Below are 23070 nucleotides of genomic sequence, written 5' to 3'. Positions count from 1 at the left end.
GCAATAAAAGCATTGACCAGATCAGGACTGAGCACGGAGCTCCCCTTTATGCCAGCAGAGCATCTCTCCCTTCCAGGCTGGCCTTGGTCCATGATTCAACAGCATGTTCAGCCATCCTCAGTGAGGTTCGAATCCTGCCACCCACCTTCAGATTGTCCCCAAGGATATCACAACGTGCACCATCAAACACCTTGCTAGAAACCTTGTGTATCACAGGTCCTCGTCTCCCAGCTCAATGATTTAACTGGTAGGGGAGGCAGAAGCTTGAAGTTCCTGGCATATTCCCGATCACAATTTCTTGCTCCCAGAGATGGTTTCCACAGCTGTAATCAGTTCCTAGGAGCCATCTTCTACTTTTAACTATGTTATTCTTTTTGGCAGAATCAAGCACCAAATCAAACCCAACCCACTTGGAATCTGCCTTCTCTACGTTGGGCTTATGGGAGTCTAAGAGAGGAGGGCAGACACGGCCAAGGTGCATTGCTTACTAGGATTTGTTTTGAAAATGATCTGAATTGTTGTTTTGCTTAATAGCTCGATTTCTAGTGGCATAACCAAAGATAACTTAAAAAAAAAAAAAAGAAGTCTGGAGTTTCAGGGCTGATTTTATATCTCTCACAGCATTATTTTAGCACCATCTGGAGACAAACATTGTGCATTGCAGAGGGGAGGCAATAAATAGCAGAGGAAAAAAAAAAATCAGAAACCGTGCAAACCTCAGTTAAGCAACATAAGAGGTACTAACTGGCTCCTTTTCGCTGGTGTGTCCTAAGACACACCTTCCGGTTGTAAATGTCCCATGATCCAATAAGCCTATGAGACAGGTACCATTACCACCATTTCTCTCTCTCTCTTTTTTTTTTTTTTTTGACAGGCAGAGTGGACAGTGAGAGAGAGACAGAGAGAAAGGTCTTCCTTTTGCCGTTGGTTCACCCTCCAATGGCCGCCGCGGTAGCGCGCTGCGGCCGGCGCACAGTGCTGTTCCGATGGCAGGAGCCAGGTGCTTATCCTGGTCTCCCATGGGGTGCAGGACCCAAGGACTTGGGCCATCCTCCACTGCACTCCCTAGCCACAGCAGAGAGCTGGCCTGGAAGAGGGGCAACCGGGACAGGATCGGTGCCCCAACCGGGACTAGAACCCGGTGTGCCGGCGCCGCAAGGCGGAGGATTAGCCTGTTGAGCCACGGCGCCAGCCCATTACCACCATTTCTAAATGGTGAGATAGAGGCACAGCTAGTAAGTGGTAGAATTAGAATCTGAACCTAATTGTAGAGCATCAACATTGTAACCACTTTGGCACATAACACCTCTAATTTTGAAGGATGTTTGACACACCAAAGGTCGAGTGAACAGCAACAGGCACCGGAAGCCCCAGAGGGAACAGACGGTTGTTCAGGGCGGAGGATGTTACTAGGGCTAGCAGCAGCAGCTTCTCATTTTTGAGGAATAGGATACAATTTCTTTCCATTCCCATTCCTAATAACACCCGATGCAACTTTTCAAATAGTTCCCACATCCTGTTCTTTTTCCCTAGTGATTACAAAGTGCTAGCAACCATTTAGGGTTTATGAATCTAGCAACCCAATCAATAGCTAACACCGCTGAGGGGCAGGAAGTACACGTGTGCATAAAATGTCTGACCAACCAATACAGATGTTAAAAATGTCACCTTGCATCACCTCCATTTTGCAGGTGAGAAAACAGGTTCAGAGGGGCACTCGTTTCCTCAATGTCAGATTACATCGATTCCAGGCCAGGTATCCACTCTGCCTCATCACATAGCTCCGCGGATTATTTTCCCTGCGGGACGGAAGACACTGTTTTCCCCCATAATTACCTAGCATCCCTTTTCCAGAGTGCGTGTTTTCTCTACTGACAAACTTGTGGCAGGAGAGAGCGCTTTCTCTACAGCAGGCTGCTTGTGGTCAAACGCTGGGCCGCCTTGTAAGCTGCAAGACATAACCCCACTTCCCCATCTGTCAACTGGGGATGATGAGTCCCTCATCCACAGATAAGTCCATCTGGATAAAGCCCTGAGAACCCAGCTTCTAACAGACACGCAGTGATACTGTCTCACTCAGTGAGTGAGCCAACAAGTTCTCACGGCTGCTCACCGGCAGTCTGTTACATACGAAAGCTTCCAGCTTGTAGAGGACGTAAATGTGGATTCCTACATCCCCCTAAACCTCGGAGCACTTCCTGCAACACTCCTGGACAGAGGTTATCTCCAGTGTACTTGCTCACCACCACTCCATTTTTGGACAGCACTAACTTTTGGGAAGGCATTTGTACCACAGTGCAGAAAACTTGGACTTTGGAGTCTGTTTTTATGGTCCTCTTATCATCCATGCTCCTGCCACGAGGGTTCATTACAACAAAATCAATGAAACTTTCCTATCTTTCCAAGTTACAACATGCTGCAGACAAAGCACTCCAGTGCAAACCAAGGCTCAGAGTCCAAACATGAAAGTATATATATATATTTTTTTTAACTAATTAAAGCATGGCAGTCTAGAACAGGGGTAAAAAGGAATGCCAACGCCCCATTAATTCTCCTTTGCAGGAAGAGGACCAGCTCTGTTAGGTCTTTCTAGCCAACATTAGTAACTCTAGCTTCCTCTAGCGTAGTGTCATGACTGAATTGAATATACATCTTGGAAAAATGGGGATCAGCCAGTACATATAATCATCAAGAGTTTCCGGGGCTAAGTACATGTTAGGGAAACAGTAATGATCATTTCTAAGAAACGATCCACTAGGAGATGTTTAATACATAATGAATAGTCAATGTACAACGAACCTACTAAATGGGGCCAGCATTGTGACACTGTGGTTAGTTAAGCTGCCACCTGCAATGTCAGCATCCCATATTGGAGAGCAGGTTCAAGACCTAGCTGCTCCACTTCTGACCCAGTTCCTTGATAATGCAGCTGGGAAAGCAGCCGAGTATGGCCCAGGTGCTTGGGCCCTGCATCCATGTGAGAGACCCATGATGGAGTTCTAGGCTCCTGGCTTGGGCTTGGTCCAGCCATTGCTGCTGAGGCCATCTGGGGAGTGGATCAGCAGACAGAAGGTCTTTTTCTCAGTCACTCCACTTTTCAAATAAATAAATCTTAAAACATTAAATAAAGGCCTACTAAACTCACATATGTATATATATTTTGTTTACTTTCTAAAATACTTTTAAATAGTACTGCATACTGCATGGCCAAAGGCAAGGACACGGTGGGAACCATGCAGATGGTTGGAAGGCAGTTCTACACACTGCAACAACAGTTCACCAGCATTGAAGTGTAAGCTGAGGTCAAAGTTCAAGATGCAGGAAAAGTAGAGTGTGATGTGACTGTATAATGTAACACAGTGAAGGTGGTCCAAAAGCCAAATGTCCCCAAATCATGGATTTAGATTCTGACAGTAGAAAATGCAAGCTGCAGCTACTTTCTAAATTTCCTTTCTAGAACCAGTGGTAATCCTACTTCTAAAAGACACAAAAACCAAGGTTTTCTAATCTTGAAATCAGCTGAGACACATGAACAGTGGTTTTCTAAAGTACTCCTATCAATTTTATTATTCCCAAAATAAATGGGGAAATACATTTTCTCAAGGACAATCAGATCTTTGTATAACCTTGAATCCTATATCCCAATTTCATTTTTTAAAAAAGATTTATTTATTTATTTATTTGAAAGTCAGAGTTACATAGAGAGAGGAAGACAAAGAGACAGATCTTTCATCCACTGGTTTACTCCCCAGACAGCCACAATGGCCAGGGCTGAGCCAGGCCAAAGCCAGGAGCCAGGAGCTTCTTCCAGGTCTCCCACATGGGTCGCATGGGCCCAAGTGCTTGGGCCATCTTCTACTGCTTTCCCAGGCCATTAGCAGGGATTCAGATAAGTGGAGCAGCTGGGCTGCAAACCAACGCCCACATGGGATATGGGCATCACAGGCGGCAGCTTTCCCCGCTGCGCCACAGCGCCGGCCCCTTGTGTACCCCAATTTCTATTCGGTTTCCTCCAGCTCCTCTGCAGGAGACGCCATGTGTGTTTACTTGTAGGGGGGTTGGATCTTTACCATTCTTTTGTATGCTGTGCATCCAGCCTGCTTGATGGGAGGAGGAAAACCCAACTCACAGGAGAAAAAACAGGAGTCAAGAAAAAAATAACAATAACATGTATTTAAAAACAGACTTCTCCAGTTGGCATTTTAAATGGAATCGCTAACAGTGAACTCCAACCCTCTATATTGAGTTTCTTTTGTTTCTGGGGTCCTCTTGCAGCTTTAATTCTTGAAACTCAGGCGGCAGCACCAGACATCAAATCCCCAAAGGGAGAGGTATTAGTAAACCTTATGCTGGTCATTCTTGTCTGAATGCAAACGGACAAATTTCTTATACCCTCTTACTCATTTCATGATGATCATTAGAAAAAAAATTAGGACAAACTTGAATAATGCAAATAAACACACACAAAAAAACCCTGCTGATAATAAATATCGCTGATTCGCTTATTTTTAACAAAGTCCAATTTTATTCACTCTTAATATCCTTGGAGTCCGTTATATACCTTCTGCACCGATGCTTGTTTCAGTAGCTGTTTGATACCTGAAGAAAGAATGGACAAATGACCACATTAGAAAACATGTGGCTTCTGTGGCATTTGGAGAACATGTTTCATGAAGAGACTCACAAAGGACCTTCTGACAACCATGGATCTGAATTAAACAAACAAAAACTACCAGTCTCCAACTTCACGGGCTATCCCACACATTCCCACGTGTGGCCAACAGGATCCCTGTGGCTTTCTGTGCCTCTGGCCCACAAACCCACAAAGCCTGTGGGATCCAAAAAGAAAACTCTTCAGGTAAGTCTTCCACTCCTTCTTCCTTGTTCTCTTTTCAGCGTTTACCACACTCGTTTCTTTCACTATTTAAGTGAAAAGTCCTCACAGGCATCTCCCCCATGGCTCTCGTGCTGCTGCTGTGTAGCGCATCTTCGCTTTAAGTTGGGTCCATCTCGTTTGTTACAAGTGATTCTGTCTCACTCCATACACCATACCACTTCCTAGGTTTCCAAGTCTAGTTTAACACGGCCTTTGTAACACAGCAACAGGAGATTTTAAACACTGCCTTTACAAAGACGGTCAAGTCCATTCCTATTCTTGTGTTCCGTTAGTGCTAATGGTTGATGCCTCACGTCACTGCAGGGTTTATGGCCACCTTATTCTCATACACACACATGCACTCATTACACCCCGTACCTTCTCTCGTTTCCTGTGTTAACTGTTCTTTTGGAAAATCTACATCAAAAGTGATTATCAAAGAGCCCTTGATGTTGTTGTTGTCGAAGTTGGGAAGGCCTTCCCCTTTCTTCCACAGTTTGGCTCCTGGCCTGGTGATCTTATCCCGGGAAATATGCACCTGGAAAGCAAAAGGGAATGGACTAGAGGAGGACGGGTCCACTTGGGATACATCACACAGCTTCTAGCGGGCGCTTGTGCACAGGCTAGTGTTATAGCTCAGCAAAGACAGAATGAAGGGAAGTGAAACGGGACATGAGAGTCAAAGAAAGGAGGTTTTAAAAAACACAAAGAAAAAAAATCAACACATGAACAAGTAAAAAAGTCATGCTTTCATCAATGGAAACCGTAAGGACAAGACTGCAGAGCAGCTGAAGGCCTGTGGCTGTCGCTGCTTGGCGGGCAGCAGTGACCTAAGGCAGGAAGGCAGAGCAAAAGCTTCAAAGGATTCCCTGTGGTTCTAAATAACTGAAATGGCCAAAAGCGTCTCAAGAGCCACCCAGGGCAGGCTTTGCAAGAACAGAAAACGGGAAGGTTGGTCCGTTTACCTTGTGACCATCCAAGTGAGTGATATCCATCTCAAAGCCGACCAGAGACTCGACCAGTGAGACTGTCACGTTTGTGTACAAATCGTCTCCTCTCCTTTCAAATATTGGGTGCCTAAAAACACAAGGTAAAAGTGATTAACTTCCATTTTTCTCCAGGAACACTGAACAAGTTGTTAGAAATGTCTTAGAGAAAGATGAACATTGCTCTCTCAAACAATAAGCATTTATTGGAGATGGCTTTGTGTAGTATTAACCGAGACAATGAAGTCACATATCAGATGCTAGTTAGGTGCTTACAATCAGAAGTCAAAGTGTACAACTGGAAGGACTGTCATTAGAAAATGGAAAAGAGAGACAACTCCTGGCAATGGCGGCTGGGGGATGGGCAACAGGAATGGTGGCTGTGGTGGTTTCTGAGCTGCTTAGAGAGGCAGATGAGGTGAGTGCAAGGTGAGGGAAATTCTGCAGAGCCAAGGACTTGAGAAGTTACCAGGCTTATTCTGGGAGCAGCGCATGGGCCAGTGTCTCTGGGAAGTGATGAAAAAGACAAGGTCGGGAAGGAAGGCTGGGGGAGAGATCACAGGGGCTAAGGATGGTGGTGAGGGACAGTCTCAGGCAGTGGAAGGCTGTTCCTCCAGATGCCAGTGGGAACCCTGTTCCAGCGAATCTTTAGATCAGAGGCTTCACTGATTCCAAAGTGGTAACAAGAGAGGATAAACAAGACAGCCCGAGGCCCAGGAAGCAGTACTTTGTGCTTATGGAAAAGTCCCCCGTTCTTTCACAGTGCCGGAGTTCCTCAGCTAAAATTTCAGTTCTCCTTGACTCTTATTCTTGTCTGCTTCTCTTTTACAAGCCCTTACTTGTTCTATCAATTTTTTTCCTTAAGACATCTTTTGGACTTGTAAGTCCTAAGTAAATAATAATGGGGGCTCAATCCTGGGGTCCAACCCCCCATTTTCAGTACTGTTCAAGAATTACAAATACTCGTTCAGGGCATGGAACAGAGAAGAACACCGGATGCTCTGATGCCTGTGGAAAGCAGGGGGTAGAGAAGCCTCTGGAACTAGGCCACTTACTTGACAACCTTGATTCGGAACCGTAAGTCTCCAGGCTCCCCGTCCACATGAGGCTCGCCTAGTCAGAACAGATGACAGCATATCGTAAGTCACACACGTCGGATACCACAAATCTATTTGGCAGCTGAGAGAATTCTTTTAAGCCACTACCTTGGCACTGATTCTGTCAAGTTTATCTGTGAAGGAAGTGTCTCTGCCTGGTTACAGCGTTTCAGATTACTAGTGAAGATAAGATCACTTTGTGCCTCGGGCACGGTAATAAATAACTTGACCTATTTCTCAAACAAAGAATGATTCATTGATGTCCTGAACCTGAAGTCTGAAAGCTTTTATCCTTTTAGAGTTTTCAATTTGAGCCCAAAGGTACAGTCTGGCAGCGAATCTTCTTTCACTGTCAAGTTAAAAATTAATCCATAAAGGTCCGGACACTTTAAATTCTGGTGAAATTGAGGCCACCTGATAGTAACTTTTGGTCATGATATTTGAAGGACAAATAGTAATGACACCGCTTCAGGTGACTAACCATGATGGTCAGAAAAGATTCTCCATGTGTGGCGAATTTTATATGCATTTCCTACGAGGCCATTAGGAAATGGGGTGAGACAAATATTCGTAAGTGGAGAGCAGAAAGTTATAATCATAAAACATCAATATCAATATCCCACCTTCTCCAATAAAGGGGTACTCCATGCCATCTCTCACTCCAGGTTCTATTTCTACTTCCAGAGTTCGTTCTTCATTCACTAGTCTAAGACAAAGAGAATTTAAAAAGAAAAACAAAATGAAGATACAAATGAAAACCCAAGATACAGATGATTCAAGTGTTATCTTTGTTATCAGAGCTTTTTCTTGGAAGACTACATGTACCTCTCCTCTGCAAAGATCTCTGAAATGCACTCACACCTTCTAAAGGTCCAAACTTAGGGCAGAACTACTAGGTAGTAGACAAACACATAGGCCGCTCTGCCAGGCACGCAGGAAGAAAAGGAACCCTTAGCACTTGGTAAGTCTACTCAGAAATAGCCAGCGCTGCTCACTGTTTCAGAAACATTAAAGAAGATACGCATATTCTGAGGAAACACTTCTGGAAAAAGTTAAAACGTCCATTCCTGCTCTATCCTTCGGCAGAACGCGGTGAGGGGAGGGAGGAAGAGCGGGGGATGGACCACTGACGCCTCATGAGACAAAAGCGATTACTCGAGTGTTTCTTGGCGGAACCAAGAAGATGCTTCACTTACTTGACGTTAGGGCACTCATCGCAGACCACCTCCTGGGTCATCTGGAAGCGCCCTGGGCCCAGCTGGGTGGTCCGCATCTCTTGCCGACAGTTGCACTTCCGTTTGCCGGGGGCCTGCCTTGCCACAGGTTTGTTTCTAACTACCTAAGAAGTGCATAAACAACGTCAGCTTCTCTGTCTTTGGGGACCTCAGCCAACCAGGGCTCTGGCCACTGGCTGGACCTGGAGCTGCCCCTTCCCAGACAAGCCATCCCTCGGGGAGACCAAGAGCTCACAGGACTCCCTGGGGAGCACAAACAGGAATGAGGCAAACACATATTTAAACGACTCAAATTCTAAAGTTTGAGAGGTAAAGAGAGAGCGGAGTAGGAAAGAAGAGACCCAAAGTAAGGTTTATAACATCAGCATTTGTGAGCCCGGCTGAGGTAGTTACAGAATTACATCTGCTGAAATCGAGGCCGTGTAAAGCACAACCCCTGAAGAACAACCACAGCCTTCAGAGCTGGTGTGCGGCTGCAGTCTAATCCCAATGAAGACAGCTCCTTGTTCTAGGTAACCCGACCCTGGACTGTTTTCCAGTGCTATCTCCATTCAGATACCTTAACACATAGCAAAACACATAGCTGCCATCTCTTTGTAGCTGACTGGAATCAAACACTCTGATCTCTCGAAGTATGTGAAATTAATATAGGGACTGATGCCGTGACACAGTGGCCTGCAGGGCCGGAATCCCATATGGGCGCCAGTTTGAGTCCCGGCTGCTCCACTTCGCATCCAGCTCTCTGCTATGGCCTGGGAAAGCAATAGAAGATGGCCCTGCACCTACGTGGGAGACCCAGAAGAAGCTCCTGGCTCCTGGCTTCGGATGGGCCCAACTCCAGCCGTTGCAGCCATTTAGGGAGTAAACCAGCAGATGGAAGACATCTTTTTCTCTCTCTGCCTCTGCCTCTCTGTAACTCTGCCTTTCAAATAATTAAATAAATAATTTTTTTAAAAAAAGAAATATATACGAAGAAATACATCCCTGTTTTTGCCTGTTTAATTAGTCAAACCCCTAATCACGAGGTGCACGCATACTCACGCAGCAGCATGACACCAACGCTTGGAACAGTCCCTTAAGGATTACCAGTGTATGAGAGCCCGGGTCAGCAGAATAAAGCCTAACAATGATAGGAATTAGAGCAAATACTTTATAGCACTTCTTACATACCAAGCAATGCTCTAAAAACTTTTACATATTCACCTAATCTTCCGGCAACCTTGTGAGGTAGGTACTGTTATCTCCATTTTACAGACCAGGTGACAGGTCCAAGGTCACATAACTAATACATGGCAGGACACAGTTCTAAACAAAGCAGACTACTTGCAAAGTTCATGCTTCTAATCATACCCTATCTCTTAAGGTAATCTTTTCTTAAAACATTTTTAAATAGTGAGGGTATTCACATTTTTTACCATGATTAGACTACAGAGGACTTTGTTTGTGAAAAGTGATATACATGGGTATTTTAAAAAGTCCATGGAAAAATGGAACTAAAAGTTAAGTTTTTTGCTGAAAAAAATTTTTTTTAAATTCATGCATAGCTTTTTTCATAATATAAATTCTCCATGAACTTTTTAAGACCTTTTGTATGGATGGATGGCTTTAAAATATTTTATACCAGAATACACTTATCTTTTCATACAATTTTTCAAGAACTTTTAATTTTTTTTCTTTGAGAAGCAGACAGAGACACAAAGAGCTAGAGAAAGGGAGGAAGATGGTGATAGAGACAGAAGAGAGAGGTCCCATCCACTGGTTCACTCTCCACAGTGGCCGGAACTGGGCCAAACTGAAGGCAGGAGCGGCCTTTCACGTGGGTGGCAGGAACTACCTGAGCCATCACTGCTGCCTCCCAGAGTCTGCATCAGGAAGAAGCTGGAATCAGGCAAAGAGCTGGGGCTCCAACTCAGGTACTGCTCTATGGGACACGAGTGTCTTAACCACTAGGCCAAACGTCCACCCCTCCACAACTTTCTGAAGGATCTTTGTATTTTGTGTATTAACAATAACTGAAGAACAGCAGGTTAGGGAAGGAAGGTGGGAGTTAATTAGGCTCCACTGTTTCTCCTACCTAAACAACCTCTTCAATGTGTGGAGATGACCTAGGAAATTGTAATGCCCCTTTCTTCTATCCTGCAGTCTGAACAACAGTATTATGAGCTAGTCACATCTTCTTTGACTAGCTAGCTCTCTTCTTTCAAATGTTCAGAGCAACAGTCACAACTAAGATGATGTTTCTTGTCAAGTTGGCACAGAAGCTAGGCTGCCAGCTCTTCCAGAATCCTAGAAAAACTACAAGAAAACACAGATTCCAGGAAACAGTAACAGAGACGTCACGAGAACATCCCAGAGTTAGTATGTGGGTCGGGTAGTGCCTACACCCCAGTCAGGGCAGCAAGACGATACTAGCAAAAAGCAGTTGAAGTTCTGTACTGGCCTCTTCTGAACTGCCTTGGCACAAGTACTATTTGCACCACTCCACAGAAAACCCTAGACACCAAGCAAAATACTGCAAGGAAACAGACAGACAAAACACAGTCAAAACCACTGAGCAAAGGCTCACCCCAACATGCTCTACAGGGAAAGATACTGTTGATATCCATATGGGAATGAGCTCATAGGCCAGAATAACTAAACTCTGTCCCCCAAAAGACAAAAAACTGGGTTACACATATATTTTAAGCAAACGTACTAGAGAAAACAGATCAAGAACCTAAACAAGCATGACAATACATAAGGAGGTAAGGAAGACAAAAACAACATGAAACAGTAAGAAATAATAGAGCCAGGCCCAGAAAATAATGAATGATATCCCTCTTCAACAAAATAAAAACCCAAATGGTATTATTCAAGCATGCATGCATGTATGTGTGTGTGTGTGTGTATATATATATATATATATATATATATATATATATATATAAAATACATATATATACAATAGAACAAACAAGAATTGCAAAGGAACAATAAGGACAAAATTCAGGATAGCAATTATGTCAGAAGAAAGGAAAAGGAACAGGATAGGGCGATTAAGTCATGGATCTTGTTTTAGTTTTTGGTCTGGGTCATGAGTTGTTAAACAATGATAACAGTGTATCATGATCCAAGGATTATGATTAACTCAATTCTGGGCATCTGATCACTCTTCTTCACCTTTTACAAGACAGAGAACATAGGGGCCAGCACTGTGGCGTAGTCGGTAAAGCTGCTGCCTGCAGTGCTGGCATTTCATATGGGCAACAGTTCGAGTCCCAGCTGCTCTACTTCCAATCTAGCTCTCTGCTATGGCCTGGGAAAGCAGTGGAAGATCACCCAAGCCCCTGGGCCCCTGCACCTGTGTGGGAGACCTGGATGAAACTCCAGGCTTTGGATTGGCCCAGCTCTGGCTGTTGTGATCATTTGGGGAGTGAGTCAGCAGATGGAAGACCTCTTTCTCTCTCTCTGCTTCTGCTTTTCAAATAAATAAATAAATCTTTTAAAAAAAAAGTTAAAAAGAAGACAGAGAAGGTATATAGAAACTTATTAGATTCAGGAAAAAACGAGTTATGTGAGTCATCATGAACTTACTTCCACAAAATTCCCAGCATATACTTCTTCCAAAGTGACTTCCAGATCGACAATGATATCGCTTCCTCTTGGAATATTTCTGTCTTGTTGACGAGGGGTTCCTCCAAACATGAAACCAAAATCTCCAAAGAAGCTAGAGAAAAATGTGAAATCATCAGGAAAAGTACTCAGAGTTTGAGTCTCAAAATTATTCAGGTTTCTTCACGTTTTGTTTCCTACCAATGCAAAATTTTCAACATTTTCAAAACACTGCAGTCATACAATTTTTAATTTACACAGTATCAGCTTCAATGCCCTCCTCACCACAAAAAAACTTAGGTTTTAATACAATCTGGCCCCTACACTCGGCACAGCATACACTGTCAATGAATTCAATGTTGAACTCAATTGATGAAATGATTACTAGTACTAAGTACTCATTAAATCTTGGGTACGCAGTTAAATAAGCTTAAAAATTATCACTCTTAGTAAAATCGTAGTCCTTGAGGAAAAGAAAATGCTGGCCTCTTTATAAGATCAAAATTAATTTTTCTAACAAAAGCACCACTTTGAGATTGATACAGTGAACTTTAGTTGTACAGGTGCTCTAATCTTAATGTTAATTTTTGGTGTTGGTATGGCTTGAATATTTATCCCCCTGAGCTTAGGGGTTGAGTCCCTCAAGTCTTGAGTTAATATACCAGTTGTGATGTTCAGAGGCAGGACCTTTGGGAAGTGACTGAGTTGGGTCATTACAGTAGAGCCCTCATGATTAAACCCTGGTGACTTTGTAAGAGACCACACAGGGGCTGGTGCTGTGGGCACAGCAGGTAAAACTGCTGCCTGCAGTACTGGCATCCCATATGGGTGCAGGTTCAAAACCCAGCTGCTCCACATCTGATCCAGCTCCCTGCTAATGGCCTGGGAAAGCAGTAGAAGATGGTCCAAGTGCTTGGGCCCCTGCACCCACGTGGGAGACCTGGAAGAAGCTACAGGCTTCTGGTTTTGGATCAGCCCAGCTCCAGTCATTATGGCCATTTGGGGAGTGAACCAGCGGATGGAAGACCTCTCTCTCTGCCTCTGCCTCTCTATAACTCTACCTTTCAAATAAATAAATATTAAAAAAAAAAAAAAAAAAAGACCACACCAATGTGACAGATACACAGGCTTCTTGCCACTGAGTCCTGAGCTCCAAATGTAAGAGCACCATCATGGGAGGCTGAACCAATGGGGACAGCTTGAGCTCAGACTGTGAACCTCCATAACAGTAGCCAAAATAAATCTTTATAAATTAGGCTGCCTCACAGTTTTTGTTATACTAACAAAACACTGACCAATACAGGTGGTTACACAGAAGATTCAGATATTAGCACGGTGATGATGACAACTATATAGCTTCTTTCTTCACCAACCAACCCTGGTAAATAGAGTCCCTAAATCTTAGACAGCAAGGAGGGAGGACAGGGTGGTGATGGCAGGAGTTTTTTCTTCCTGGCATCCCTTGGTACCACTATGAATAGCCAATGGGAGCAAGCATTTGCTTAGTAGGACACAACAATCATGTCAGTCCTGGTGGAGAGAAAGTCATCCTAATCACATTTCTTACACATACACATCTTTATCAGTCCTCAAATCTACTGTCCTCCCCAAATACTAAATGGGAGAAGCTATTGTATGCAACAAGGATCTTACTTCTTTTAGAAAAGGTTTCACAGAACCCTTTGAGAATCTGAAGAAAGCAATGAAATTTCTCTCCATAAAAATGCAGATTCAAACATCTTTTTTTATAACTTCAGATCTGAAACCCAAGATTAAGATCTCCTGGTACAGGCATCATCAAACAGAGTTCAAAAAGTGGTTAGAAGTGTTTATTATTCCAGCCATCAGGACTCCCAGAAACCTGTGCACGCCAGGAGATGAACAACCTCTACCCTAATTCCTTCCCACAACGCTTGTTATCAGCAGCATCCCCTTCTGATTGACAGGATGAAAAAGGCAGCTCTGGGTACGGCAGTGGGAATTTTTTCTTTTATTCTTTCTGCTTATGAGAAAAATTTTTGCTTAATGTTCAGAGATTCAAAGCTAGCAAACAGGTGATGATGCATTGGTTTCAGGCATCTATCACCCAAAACTGTCAGGGTTGATTTAACTGATATGGTTAGCTATATGGACAGCCTTCTTGGTGCCATCTCTCTTCCTCAAGTTTGTGAAACAACTCTCTTCTCCCAAGGGGGATTACTCATCTTCAAAAGCTTTTGAACTAGGGAGTACAGATAACTCTTTTTTAATAAACACTAAGTGATCCACTCTCAGACACGATTGCTTGGCAAATGGGCAAATCACTCACTGTGAAAATATGTCTCCATGGGAGCTCTGATGACCATCTTTTAGTCCTTCCTCACCATAGGTGTCATACTGTTTCCGTTTTTCACTGTCTGACAGAACCTGGGGATAAAAGCCGGCAGAGGAAAAGATCATGAGTTAATATTTAGCTAAGGTTGGTTCACATGTATGTTTTTTGTTTTTTGACTCTGACATTGTAACTAAGATATTAGGGAAATGTAGTTTTCATTATGCATGCTTTTAAAGCCTATTTATACGTTATTTTTCCTAACAGACTAAATTATTGATATATTGTCCATTCCACATTGTCCGATTCATGTTTTTAGTTTAATATTATCAAACCTCAGACTCACTTAACAATCGTATCTGAGATTAGGGATGTGGCTGTGAAAGTCCAGGTGGAAACAGGTAGATGGATTCCTCTTCCCATGCAGTTTGAATCCAGTGCTTAAGCTGTTAACCAGCAAGCTGTATTATCTTTCTAAACTATAAACCAGGACACGCCCATGACAGATTGTCACCAGTGACAGAGCAGTAAATCAGAACAGATCCCACATGTCCGCACCATCCACAACCCCCGGCACACGTGAGGGGACTGGCACGTCAAGGAGTCAGATGCCGGGCCTTCCAGAGCAGGTCTATATTCTGTATTTCCACATTCTGGTATATGTAGAAGCCCATTTTCAAAGAATGTTATCTGCCTTTTTCACGTGTATTAAATTCACAATATCTTAAGGCTGAACCAGAGAGAGATGAGTAAGGGACGCTGCTCTATGAAAGTTGCTCAAGGTCAGTTTCACTGAAGAAGAAGAATTTTCTAAGTTTTAATGGTTTTAGAAAACTATATTCACATTGATGGCTAGAAGCCTTCGCATTGAGTCTACTATTTCTATGATACTAAAGAATGTAAAAACAAAGGAAGTTTCCATACTCTTTAAAATTTGCACATATATACCTTTGAAAATAAAAATTTTTAAATCGTTCTTTAATATACATAAACTTGCTAATCCTCTGCCTGAGGCGCCGGCACCCCGGGTTCTAGTCCCAGTTGGGGTGCCGGTTCTGTCCCGGTTGCCCCTCTTCCAGTCCAGCTCTCTGCTGTGGCCCAGGAATGCAGTGGAGGATGGCCCAAGTGTTGGGCCCTGCACCCGAGTGGGAGACCAGGAGGAAGCGCCTGGCTCATGGCTTCGGATTGGCGAAGTGCGCCGACAGTAGCAGCCATTTGGGGGGTGAACCAACGGAAAAGGAAGACCCTTCTCTCTGTCTCTCTCTCTCTAACAACAACAACAAAAGTTTTATCTTGATGACTTCTGGAGTTAATTTTTTTGTGTGACTTTTTTTTTTTTAAAGATTTATTTATATGAAAGTCAGAGTTACACAGAGAGAAGAGAGGCAGAGAGACAGTGGTCTTCCATCCGATGGTTCACTCCCCAATTAGCCGCAATGGCCAGAGCTTCTTCCAGGTCTCCCACATGGATACAGGGGCCCAAGGGCTTGGGCCATCCTCCACTGCCTTCCTGGGCCATAGCAGAGAGCTGGATCGGAAGTGGAGCAGCTGGGTCTTCAACTGGCGCTTCAGGCCAGGGTGTTAACCCACTGTGCCACAGCGCCAGCCCCTTGTGTGGCTTTTTTTAAAAAAAAAAAAACAAGAATAAAAGTAGACCCAGCTCTACTATATTTCACGGTGTTCTAGTGATGATTAAATAAGATGAAACACATGAAAATGTTTTGACCTCTAGATTAGAGGTTGAAAAGTCAAACTATGCATTTTATTTGATCTGCATAAGAAAGAAATTTAGGGGCTGGCATTGTCGTGCAGTGGTAAGCCACCACCTGCAACACCTGTATCCTACAACAGAGCGCCTGTTTTGAGCCCCAGCTGCTTCATTTCTGATCCAATTCCCTGCTAATGTGTCTGGGACAACAGCAGGTGACAGTCCAAGTACCTTGGCCCCTACCACCTGTGGGGGAGACTGGGATGTAGTTTCTGGTTTCTGGCTTCAGCTTGGACCAGTCCTAGCTGTTGCAGCCATTTTGGAGTGAACCAGCATATGCAAGATTTCTCTCCGTCTCTACTCACTCTGTCACTTTGCTTTTCAAAGAATGAATCTTAAAAAAAAAAAAAAAAAAAAAAGGAATTGATCAAGCTGCCAAAATTTTTACAATCTGGAGAATTTATACAAAACCTATATGTACAATTTCTTTTAAAAAAATTAGATCTGGCAACAGTGTTTGCATGTGTATATGGCAAAAACTGGCTGGGCTGAGTAACTTCTCCCTTGAAATGGGAGAAAAGGGCTTTAGTTAGTCCTCATCAATTCCTACTGCTCCCAATGGACGCAGACCATCCATTGTCCTGTGTCATCTTACCCCTGCCCGGCGTTACGTCCTTCTGGTTCAAATGCGCATGGGCATTTGCAACTCTCACTTAAGAGTTGTTTCAATCTGGCTCTAGCTCCCAATTCATTGATCAACAGATCAATCAGTTAGTCTACTTATCAATGTCTCAACTTTACTCACATTTATTCATTCTTTTTAAACGTTATTCTCCTTATTAAAATAAATAACATGAAAAAGGCAGGAGATGGTATCCACTAACATGAATGTAAAATCTACTAAAAGTAGCATCAAATATCACTTTCACCTATTGCTTATTTTTAAAACCAGAAGTGACCAAAAGAGAGTGTTTCTCTGTTATGTGTTATCTTTTTTCCTGACTTACCTCATAAGCAGCACCCAGATCCTGGAATTTCTCCTGGGCTCGTGGATCATCAGGGTTCCGATCAGGATGAAGCTGCAGGGCTAGTTTCCTATAGGCCTTCTTAATATCCTTTATTGAGGCACTTCGAGGTACCCCCAAAATCTTATAGAAATCACGCCTGAGAAGGGTGGAAGAGAATATTTCATTAAAGAGTTATGTCTTACATTTGTAATTTTAAAAATTATTCTCTAATTTTTAAATTAATTTTTAATCCATCACAAACTTATTGTCTTATTTTTAAAATATTTTTATTTGTTTATTATAGAGGCAGAAAGAGAGCGAGCGAGCACACTCCCATTTGTTGGTTCACTCCCTAAATGCCCACAATAGCTGGGCTGAGTCACAGCTAAGCCAGGATCTGGGATTGCAATCCGGGTCTCCCACATGGGTGGCCAAGAATTCAACTGAGCCATCACTGTTGCTTCCCAGGGTCAGCATGGGCAAGAAGCTGGAGCCAGGAGTGCAGCTGGGAATTGAACCCAGGTACTCTGATGTGGGATGTGGGCATTTTTACCATTAGGCTAAATGGTTGTCCCTATTCCTTACAGTTTTCAGAAGTGAACAGCTCCTCCCTGCACCCACCCCCATTACATTTAGGTTTGTTTCTGAGCAAAGTACAAAAATGAAGGTATATGTGACACACACATACTCTATACACAAAAAGAATGACTCAAATAGAACACATCAGAATGTGCAAGGAGTCTTACATTTTGAAATGATCACAATGGTATGCTATGGACTTTTTGGGCAATGTTAGATTATCTGAAACATTTGCGGTACTCACTCCCCTTTTAGAAATTCAGACAAGAGTGGGGCTGGTGCTGTGGTGTAGCGGTAAAGCCACCACCTGCAGTGCTGGCATCCCTTATGGGCGCAGGTTCGAGTCCTGGCTGCTCTACTTCCAATCCAGCTCTCTGCTATGGCCTGCGAAAGCAGAAGATGGCCCAAGTCCTGCAGGAGCCCAAGGACTTGGGAGACCTGGAAAAAGCTCCTGGCTTCGGATCAACACAGCTCCAGCCGTTGTGGCCAATCGGGGAATGAACTCTCTCTGCGTAACTCTGACTTCTAAATAAACCTTTTTTTTTTTTTTTTTAAAGCAATTCAGATAAGAAAACAATTTTCTTATTTTATGATCAGACATTGTTTTGGGATGATAACCATATATTAAATTAACTCTCCCTTTTGTCCCTATTGTGGTTCCAAATGACTTTTGACTATTTCTAAAACTCAAATAACCTCCAAGTATGATTTTCATTATTCAAAAAGATGATGTCACATAAATGTCCTAAAAGTATTGCTCTTGGAATTGTTAAAGTGATTGAAGTTACCTTTAGAGGTTAAAACAGAGAGGTTATGCCAAGTCCAAATACAAATCTAAAGAGAGAATAACACTCATCTGGATGCATGAGTTGTGGTGTGTTTTGCTGAAAGGGAAAAGACTATCAATCTTGCATTTATTCCTAGTAGTTACTGCAGTTTGTCTAAGTTAAGCCTTTATTACAGACATGGCTAAAGCCCATATACAGAAACCAGTATGTCTCTGCAGCTGTGCCACGCATATAATATGAAGTGGTACAAAAGATGGAGATCTACTGAACTTATTGCTAGGGACTGTGCTAGAATCCAATCAATTGTAAAAGGGAACTTTGTAAGTAGTGGTAACGGAAAGATTGAGTCAGACTATAATAAACTTTCAGGGATCATACCTGGCCTATTGAAAAGATCAACAAATATTCCTTGAATGAAATAAGAATGCTTGGCGCTGGTGTTCTGGTGTAGTGGGTAAAGCCACTGTCTGTGACACTGGCAAGCCATAAAGGTGCTGGTTCAAGTCCTGGCTGCCCCACTTCCCATCTAGCTTCCTGCTTATGTACCTGGAAAAGCATCAGAAGATGGCCCAAGTTGTTGGGACCTTATACTCATATGGGAGCCCCAGAATAATCCCCTGGCTGCTGGCTTCGATTTAGCCCAGCCCTGGCCATAGCAGTCATTTGGGGGAGTGAGCCAGCAGATGAAGAACTCTCTCACTTTCTCTCTCTGTAACTCTTTCTTTTTTTTTGACAGGCAGAGTGGACAGTGAGAGAGAGAGAGAGACAGAGAGAAAGGTCTTCCTTTGCCGTTGGTTCACCCTCCACTGGCCACTGCGGCTGGTGTGCTGCGGCCGGCCCACTGCGCTGATCCGATGGCAGGAGCCAGGTGCTTATCCTGGTCTCCCATGGGTTGCAGGGCCCAAGCACTTGGGCCATCCTCCACTGCACTCCCGGGCCACAGCAGAGAGCTGGCCTGCAAGAGGAGCAACCGGGACAGAATCCGGCACCCTGACCGGGACTAGAACCCGGTGTGCCGGCGCCGCAAGGCGGAGGATTAGCCTATTGAGCCGCGGCACCGGCCTCTATAACTCTTTCAAACAAAATAAATCCTAAAATCATGTTGTAAATTAAAAAAATAATAATAATGCTCACAAAAGTCTGCTCCTTCTGCCAGAGTCATTTGAGCCATCAGAATTTACTCTAAAAATATTTTCTCAGTAACAGGGATGGCAAAGTTATTCACAACAGCCATAAAGATTTAGCAGTAACAGTCATTTTATTGTTTTATTTAAAATCTGTATTTGAAAGAAAGAGAAAGAGAGTGAGAGAGAGCAAGTGTTTCCATTTGCTGGGTCACTGTTCGAAGGCTTGCCAACAGCTGAAGTTGGGGCAGGGCTGCAGCTAGGTGCTGGGAACTCAATCTAGTCTCCCATGTGAGTGGCAAGGACCAATAATTTGAGGCATCCTCTACTGCCTTCCAGGGTCCACACTGATGGGAGGTTAGAACTGGGATCTGGAGCCACACATTAAACTCAGGCACTGCAATGGTAGATGGGGCCTTCTTAACTGCTAAGTCAAATGCCCGCTCTCAACTAAGAATTTTAGGGGCCAGCATTTTGGTGCAGCAGAGTAAGCTGCCAGGAGCGAAACTGGTATCCCATATCGGAGTGCCCACATGGGAAACCTGGATGGAGTTCCAGGCTCCTGGTTTCCACCTGACCAGCCTGGGCTGCTGTGGCCACTTGGGGAGTGAGCCAGCAGATGGAAAATCTAACACTGCCGTTCACGTGAATAACTACCTGTTTTTAAATGATAATTTAAAAATGCACCAGGGAGGCTGGCGCCATGGCTCTAATTAGGCTAATCCTCCACCTGCGGCACCGGCACCCCGGGTTCTAGTCCCAGTTGGGGTACCAGATTCTGTCCTGGTTGCTCCTTTTCCAGTCCAGCTCTCTGCTGTGGCCCAGGAAGGCAGTGGAGGATGGCCCAAGTGCTTGGGCCCTGCACCTGCATGGGAGACCAGGAGGAAGCACCTGGCTCCTGGCTTTGGATTGGCGCAGCGCACCGGCCGTAGCAGCCATTTCGGGGGTGAACCAACAGAAAGAAGACCTGTCACTCTGTCTCTCTCTCACTGTCTAACTCTGCCTGTCAAAAAAAACAAAAAAAAAAACAAAAAAAAAAACAAAAAAAAAAAAAAAAGAAAGTACACCAGGGAAAAATGCTCAGGATGTCAAGCTCCTGACGATACATGACAGAATATTTTAAAAAAAAATTTCAACAGTTCTTGGTTACACTTTAGGAAATAAAGTCATTTAATTATTTCATGCGTTAGTTTTTAAAATGATCACCCAAAGGGATTCCGTGGAGTCTTAATTATGGGTGTTCTTCCTCCAATCTCAGAATGTATACTTTGCATCTCTAGAGATAAGAACCAAACAAACAAAAGAAATGCTAAAATTCATAGCAAAAGGGCTAACAGTATAATGAGTGGGGCTTACTTAGAAGGTACTTGATATGAAAATGGTTAAATGACAGCTCAAAAAATGCAGGAAAAAGATGGCTGGTATGGCTCAGTGTCAAAATTATAGTTAGGAGAAGCCCTTACCAAGAACCACGATGTAAAGCACCAGTAGCAACGGTAGTTATAACATTACAGTTCTTAAGAGCTGTCTGTATGAATAACCAAAATTCAAAGCTCCACTATTAACAATATTTATACTGATGTTTTATTAAACACCTTACTTGCTACTTTAAGTGTAAAAATTACTAACAAAAACATACCAAGGAAAAAAATCAGAAACATTATCTAGAAGTTAACTTCTCAGAAACTTTAGATGTTTAAAAGGAAAAATGACAACAAAGTCATTTTAAAATCTTTTAAGAGAGTAAGAAGCACTTAAAGTCCTACTAGGTAGTACCTTCCCATTTAGAATAACCTCTAAATTGCTAGAAACTGAGGTCTGCTCTTCCTTGCATCCCAAAATATGACCCTGGCACACCACTTCCTGGGTTGCCAGGTTTTTAGGGTCCTGTTAAAGCCTGGGAGGACCCTCAAGAGCTCACCTGTTCCTACTGCATGCCTAAGGGTAGCACATTATTATTCTCATGTTAGAGATGAGGACTTAGCTGGGTCCTTCGAGGTTACAGAGTTCACAAGTGTGGGCTAGAATCCCAGTTTACTACCTGTTGGAGAACTTCGCTTCCCGCTCAAAAGCCAAGTCAGCTTCTCCAGGATGTACCATGGAGAGAGACAGCGGCGCATGAGGACGGCTTAGACTCAACGGCTCCGGAAGCTGGGAACTACAAGGCTCTCCAGCGGTTCTGTCTGCTTCCTCGACCCCAATTCCTTCAGCCCCTGCATGGCTTTGCCACTGCTCTGCTCACCTGGCCCGGCATGACCACCCTCTCACTTTAATGCCAGCCTCCCCGTGGTTCCTCGCAGGCTCCGTTTTTCGGTTCAGTAGGGCACAGCGACTCTCAAATCTCTGCCTGGCAGTCACCGCCGGGCGCCCCTTCGCTCCCTAGCACCCGGCGACCCTGCTTCCGCTCACAGCCCCCTTCTCCCCCGCAAACTCACTCCGCCCCCAAACGCCGTCTTTGGCACTGCATCCAACTCCCACTCCTCCGGGCAAATTTAGCTTTACGGAGCCTTGGGATCTAAAGCCTCCCACGGGGATCACGCACAGCTCTCCCCCCGACCCACCAGCCTGTCCCACGCTGCCAACTCACGGCCGCCCCGCTGCGATGCCCTCTCGCCACTCCCTCATCGGGGAAAGTCGTTTCTCCTACCGCCCCCTCAGTGCCCACCCCGCCGCTTCCCAGCAAACGCTGACGCTCCAAGCCCGGGCCCGCGGGTGCCGGTTCCTCACCCGGCGATCACGGCCCCGATGAGGTACAGCAGCAACAGGCAGAAGGTGCCCAGGTTCTGCGGGGCCATGGTTCCTCCACGCCGGACCGTGGCCCAAGCCCTCCTCACAGCTTCCTCGGCCGCCGCGTCCGCTCACCAGCCCACCCGGCCCTGTGAGGCCGTCTCACGCCGGGGGCCCTCTCGCTCGGCCCGCAGAGACAGCTGGCTGGCCCCCTCCCGGCCAGACCACTTCCCGGGAGTCCGAGTCCCGGCGAGAGAAGCCCCCAGCAAGCGAGAGCCAATCACTGGCCAGGACATCACACGCGGCCGGCACCTCAGGGCCAATCAGCACAGTACACTTCACCTCCGAGGCGGCGCGCACAGCCAGTTACGCTTCAGAACTGCAGCCTCAGCTCCCGGCCAATTAGAAGAGGAAACGTCAGAGGACCGCGCCGCCGCAGGAATCCGCTCAGCCCCGGCTCCCCGGGGTCGTAGAAACCACGTAAAAGGCGTAGGGTGGGACCTAGAGAGGGCACCTGCGATACAGGACCCAACCGCCCGCCTCCTCGGACTTCCCACCAATCACGAGGCTCCTCCAGCAGCACTGGCCAATTGTGGGAGGGAGATTTTATCTCGGTTCGAACTCTCGGAATTTCATTCATAGGGAACTCCGCGCTGCAGGCCAGAGCTGCGGGACTGCGGCGGAATGGGCGGGGACGGGGACTCCAAGCCAACAGTACACAGGACTCGCTGCTTGGCAGATCTCACTGTAGGTTCTCCTAACAACCCCGAAAATCGTCTCGGTTACATAGACAAGAGGCATGGGACAGAGCAGCGGCCGTGGAGACAGACCGACTTAATTTAAGCTTGGATTCGTCTTCCATTACGCCGTAGCGGTGAGACACCCCCCGCCCCAGTCTGAGCCCAAGTCTCTTAATTAACACAGCGGAGACAAAACACGTACTGGCAGTGTTGGGAATTTTTAACGGGAAATGTTTTTGTAAGACGTCTAGCATGCAACCAATCAAAACTTAGAACAGTCTTAAGGAGAATTCTTTGCCTT

The 23070-nt window shown here is 44.8% G+C and overlaps 2 protein-coding genes across 2 annotated transcripts in view; one reads left to right on the top strand and one right to left on the bottom strand.

The window, feature by feature from the left end:
• Positions 1-4153: 4153 nt before the first annotated feature.
• On the bottom strand, positions 4154-22293 carry DNAJB11 (DnaJ heat shock protein family (Hsp40) member B11). The gene is made up of 10 exons (XM_062211212.1): positions 22030-22293; positions 16812-16968; positions 14094-14191; positions 11768-11900; positions 8156-8298; positions 7583-7665; positions 6918-6975; positions 5842-5953; positions 5255-5414; positions 4154-4599 (listed from the first exon to the last, which is right to left on the bottom strand). The coding sequence occupies exons 1-10, from the start codon at positions 22095-22097 to the stop codon at positions 4535-4537; spliced, it is 1077 nt and encodes a 358-aa protein (XP_062067196.1). The 5' UTR covers positions 22098-22293; the 3' UTR covers positions 4154-4534.
• A 460-nt stretch (positions 22294-22753) lies between these two features.
• TBCCD1 (TBCC domain containing 1) overlaps positions 22754-23070 on the top strand; it is a 37896-nt gene continuing 37579 nt past the window's right edge. The window contains exon 1 of the mRNA XM_062211187.1: positions 22754-22903. The gene's annotated coding sequence lies outside the window, so the exon portion shown is untranslated. The remainder of the gene's footprint in view (positions 22904-23070) is intronic.

This window comes from Lepus europaeus, chromosome 2 (assembly GCF_033115175.1).
Source record: "Lepus europaeus isolate LE1 chromosome 2, mLepTim1.pri, whole genome shotgun sequence".
NCBI lineage: Eukaryota > Metazoa > Chordata > Mammalia > Lagomorpha > Leporidae > Lepus > Lepus europaeus.
This window is presented reverse-complemented; position numbering and strand designations above follow the sequence as displayed.

Bases quoted from the DNA above. Each gene is read 5' to 3' on its own strand.
- DNAJB11 (XM_062211212.1), bottom strand. From the start codon at position 22,097: ATGGCCCCGCAGAACCTGGGCACCTTCTGCCTGTTGCTGCTGTACCTC. The intron at 8,299-11,767 runs GTAAGTTCATGA...TGCACTTCTTAG, and splicing joins ATGCTGGGAATTTTGTGGAA to GTAGTTAGAAACAAACCTGT. The intron at 6,976-7,582 runs GTGGGATATTGA...TGTTCTGACTAG, and splicing joins GTACCCCTTTATTGGAGAAG to GCGAGCCTCATGTGGACGGG.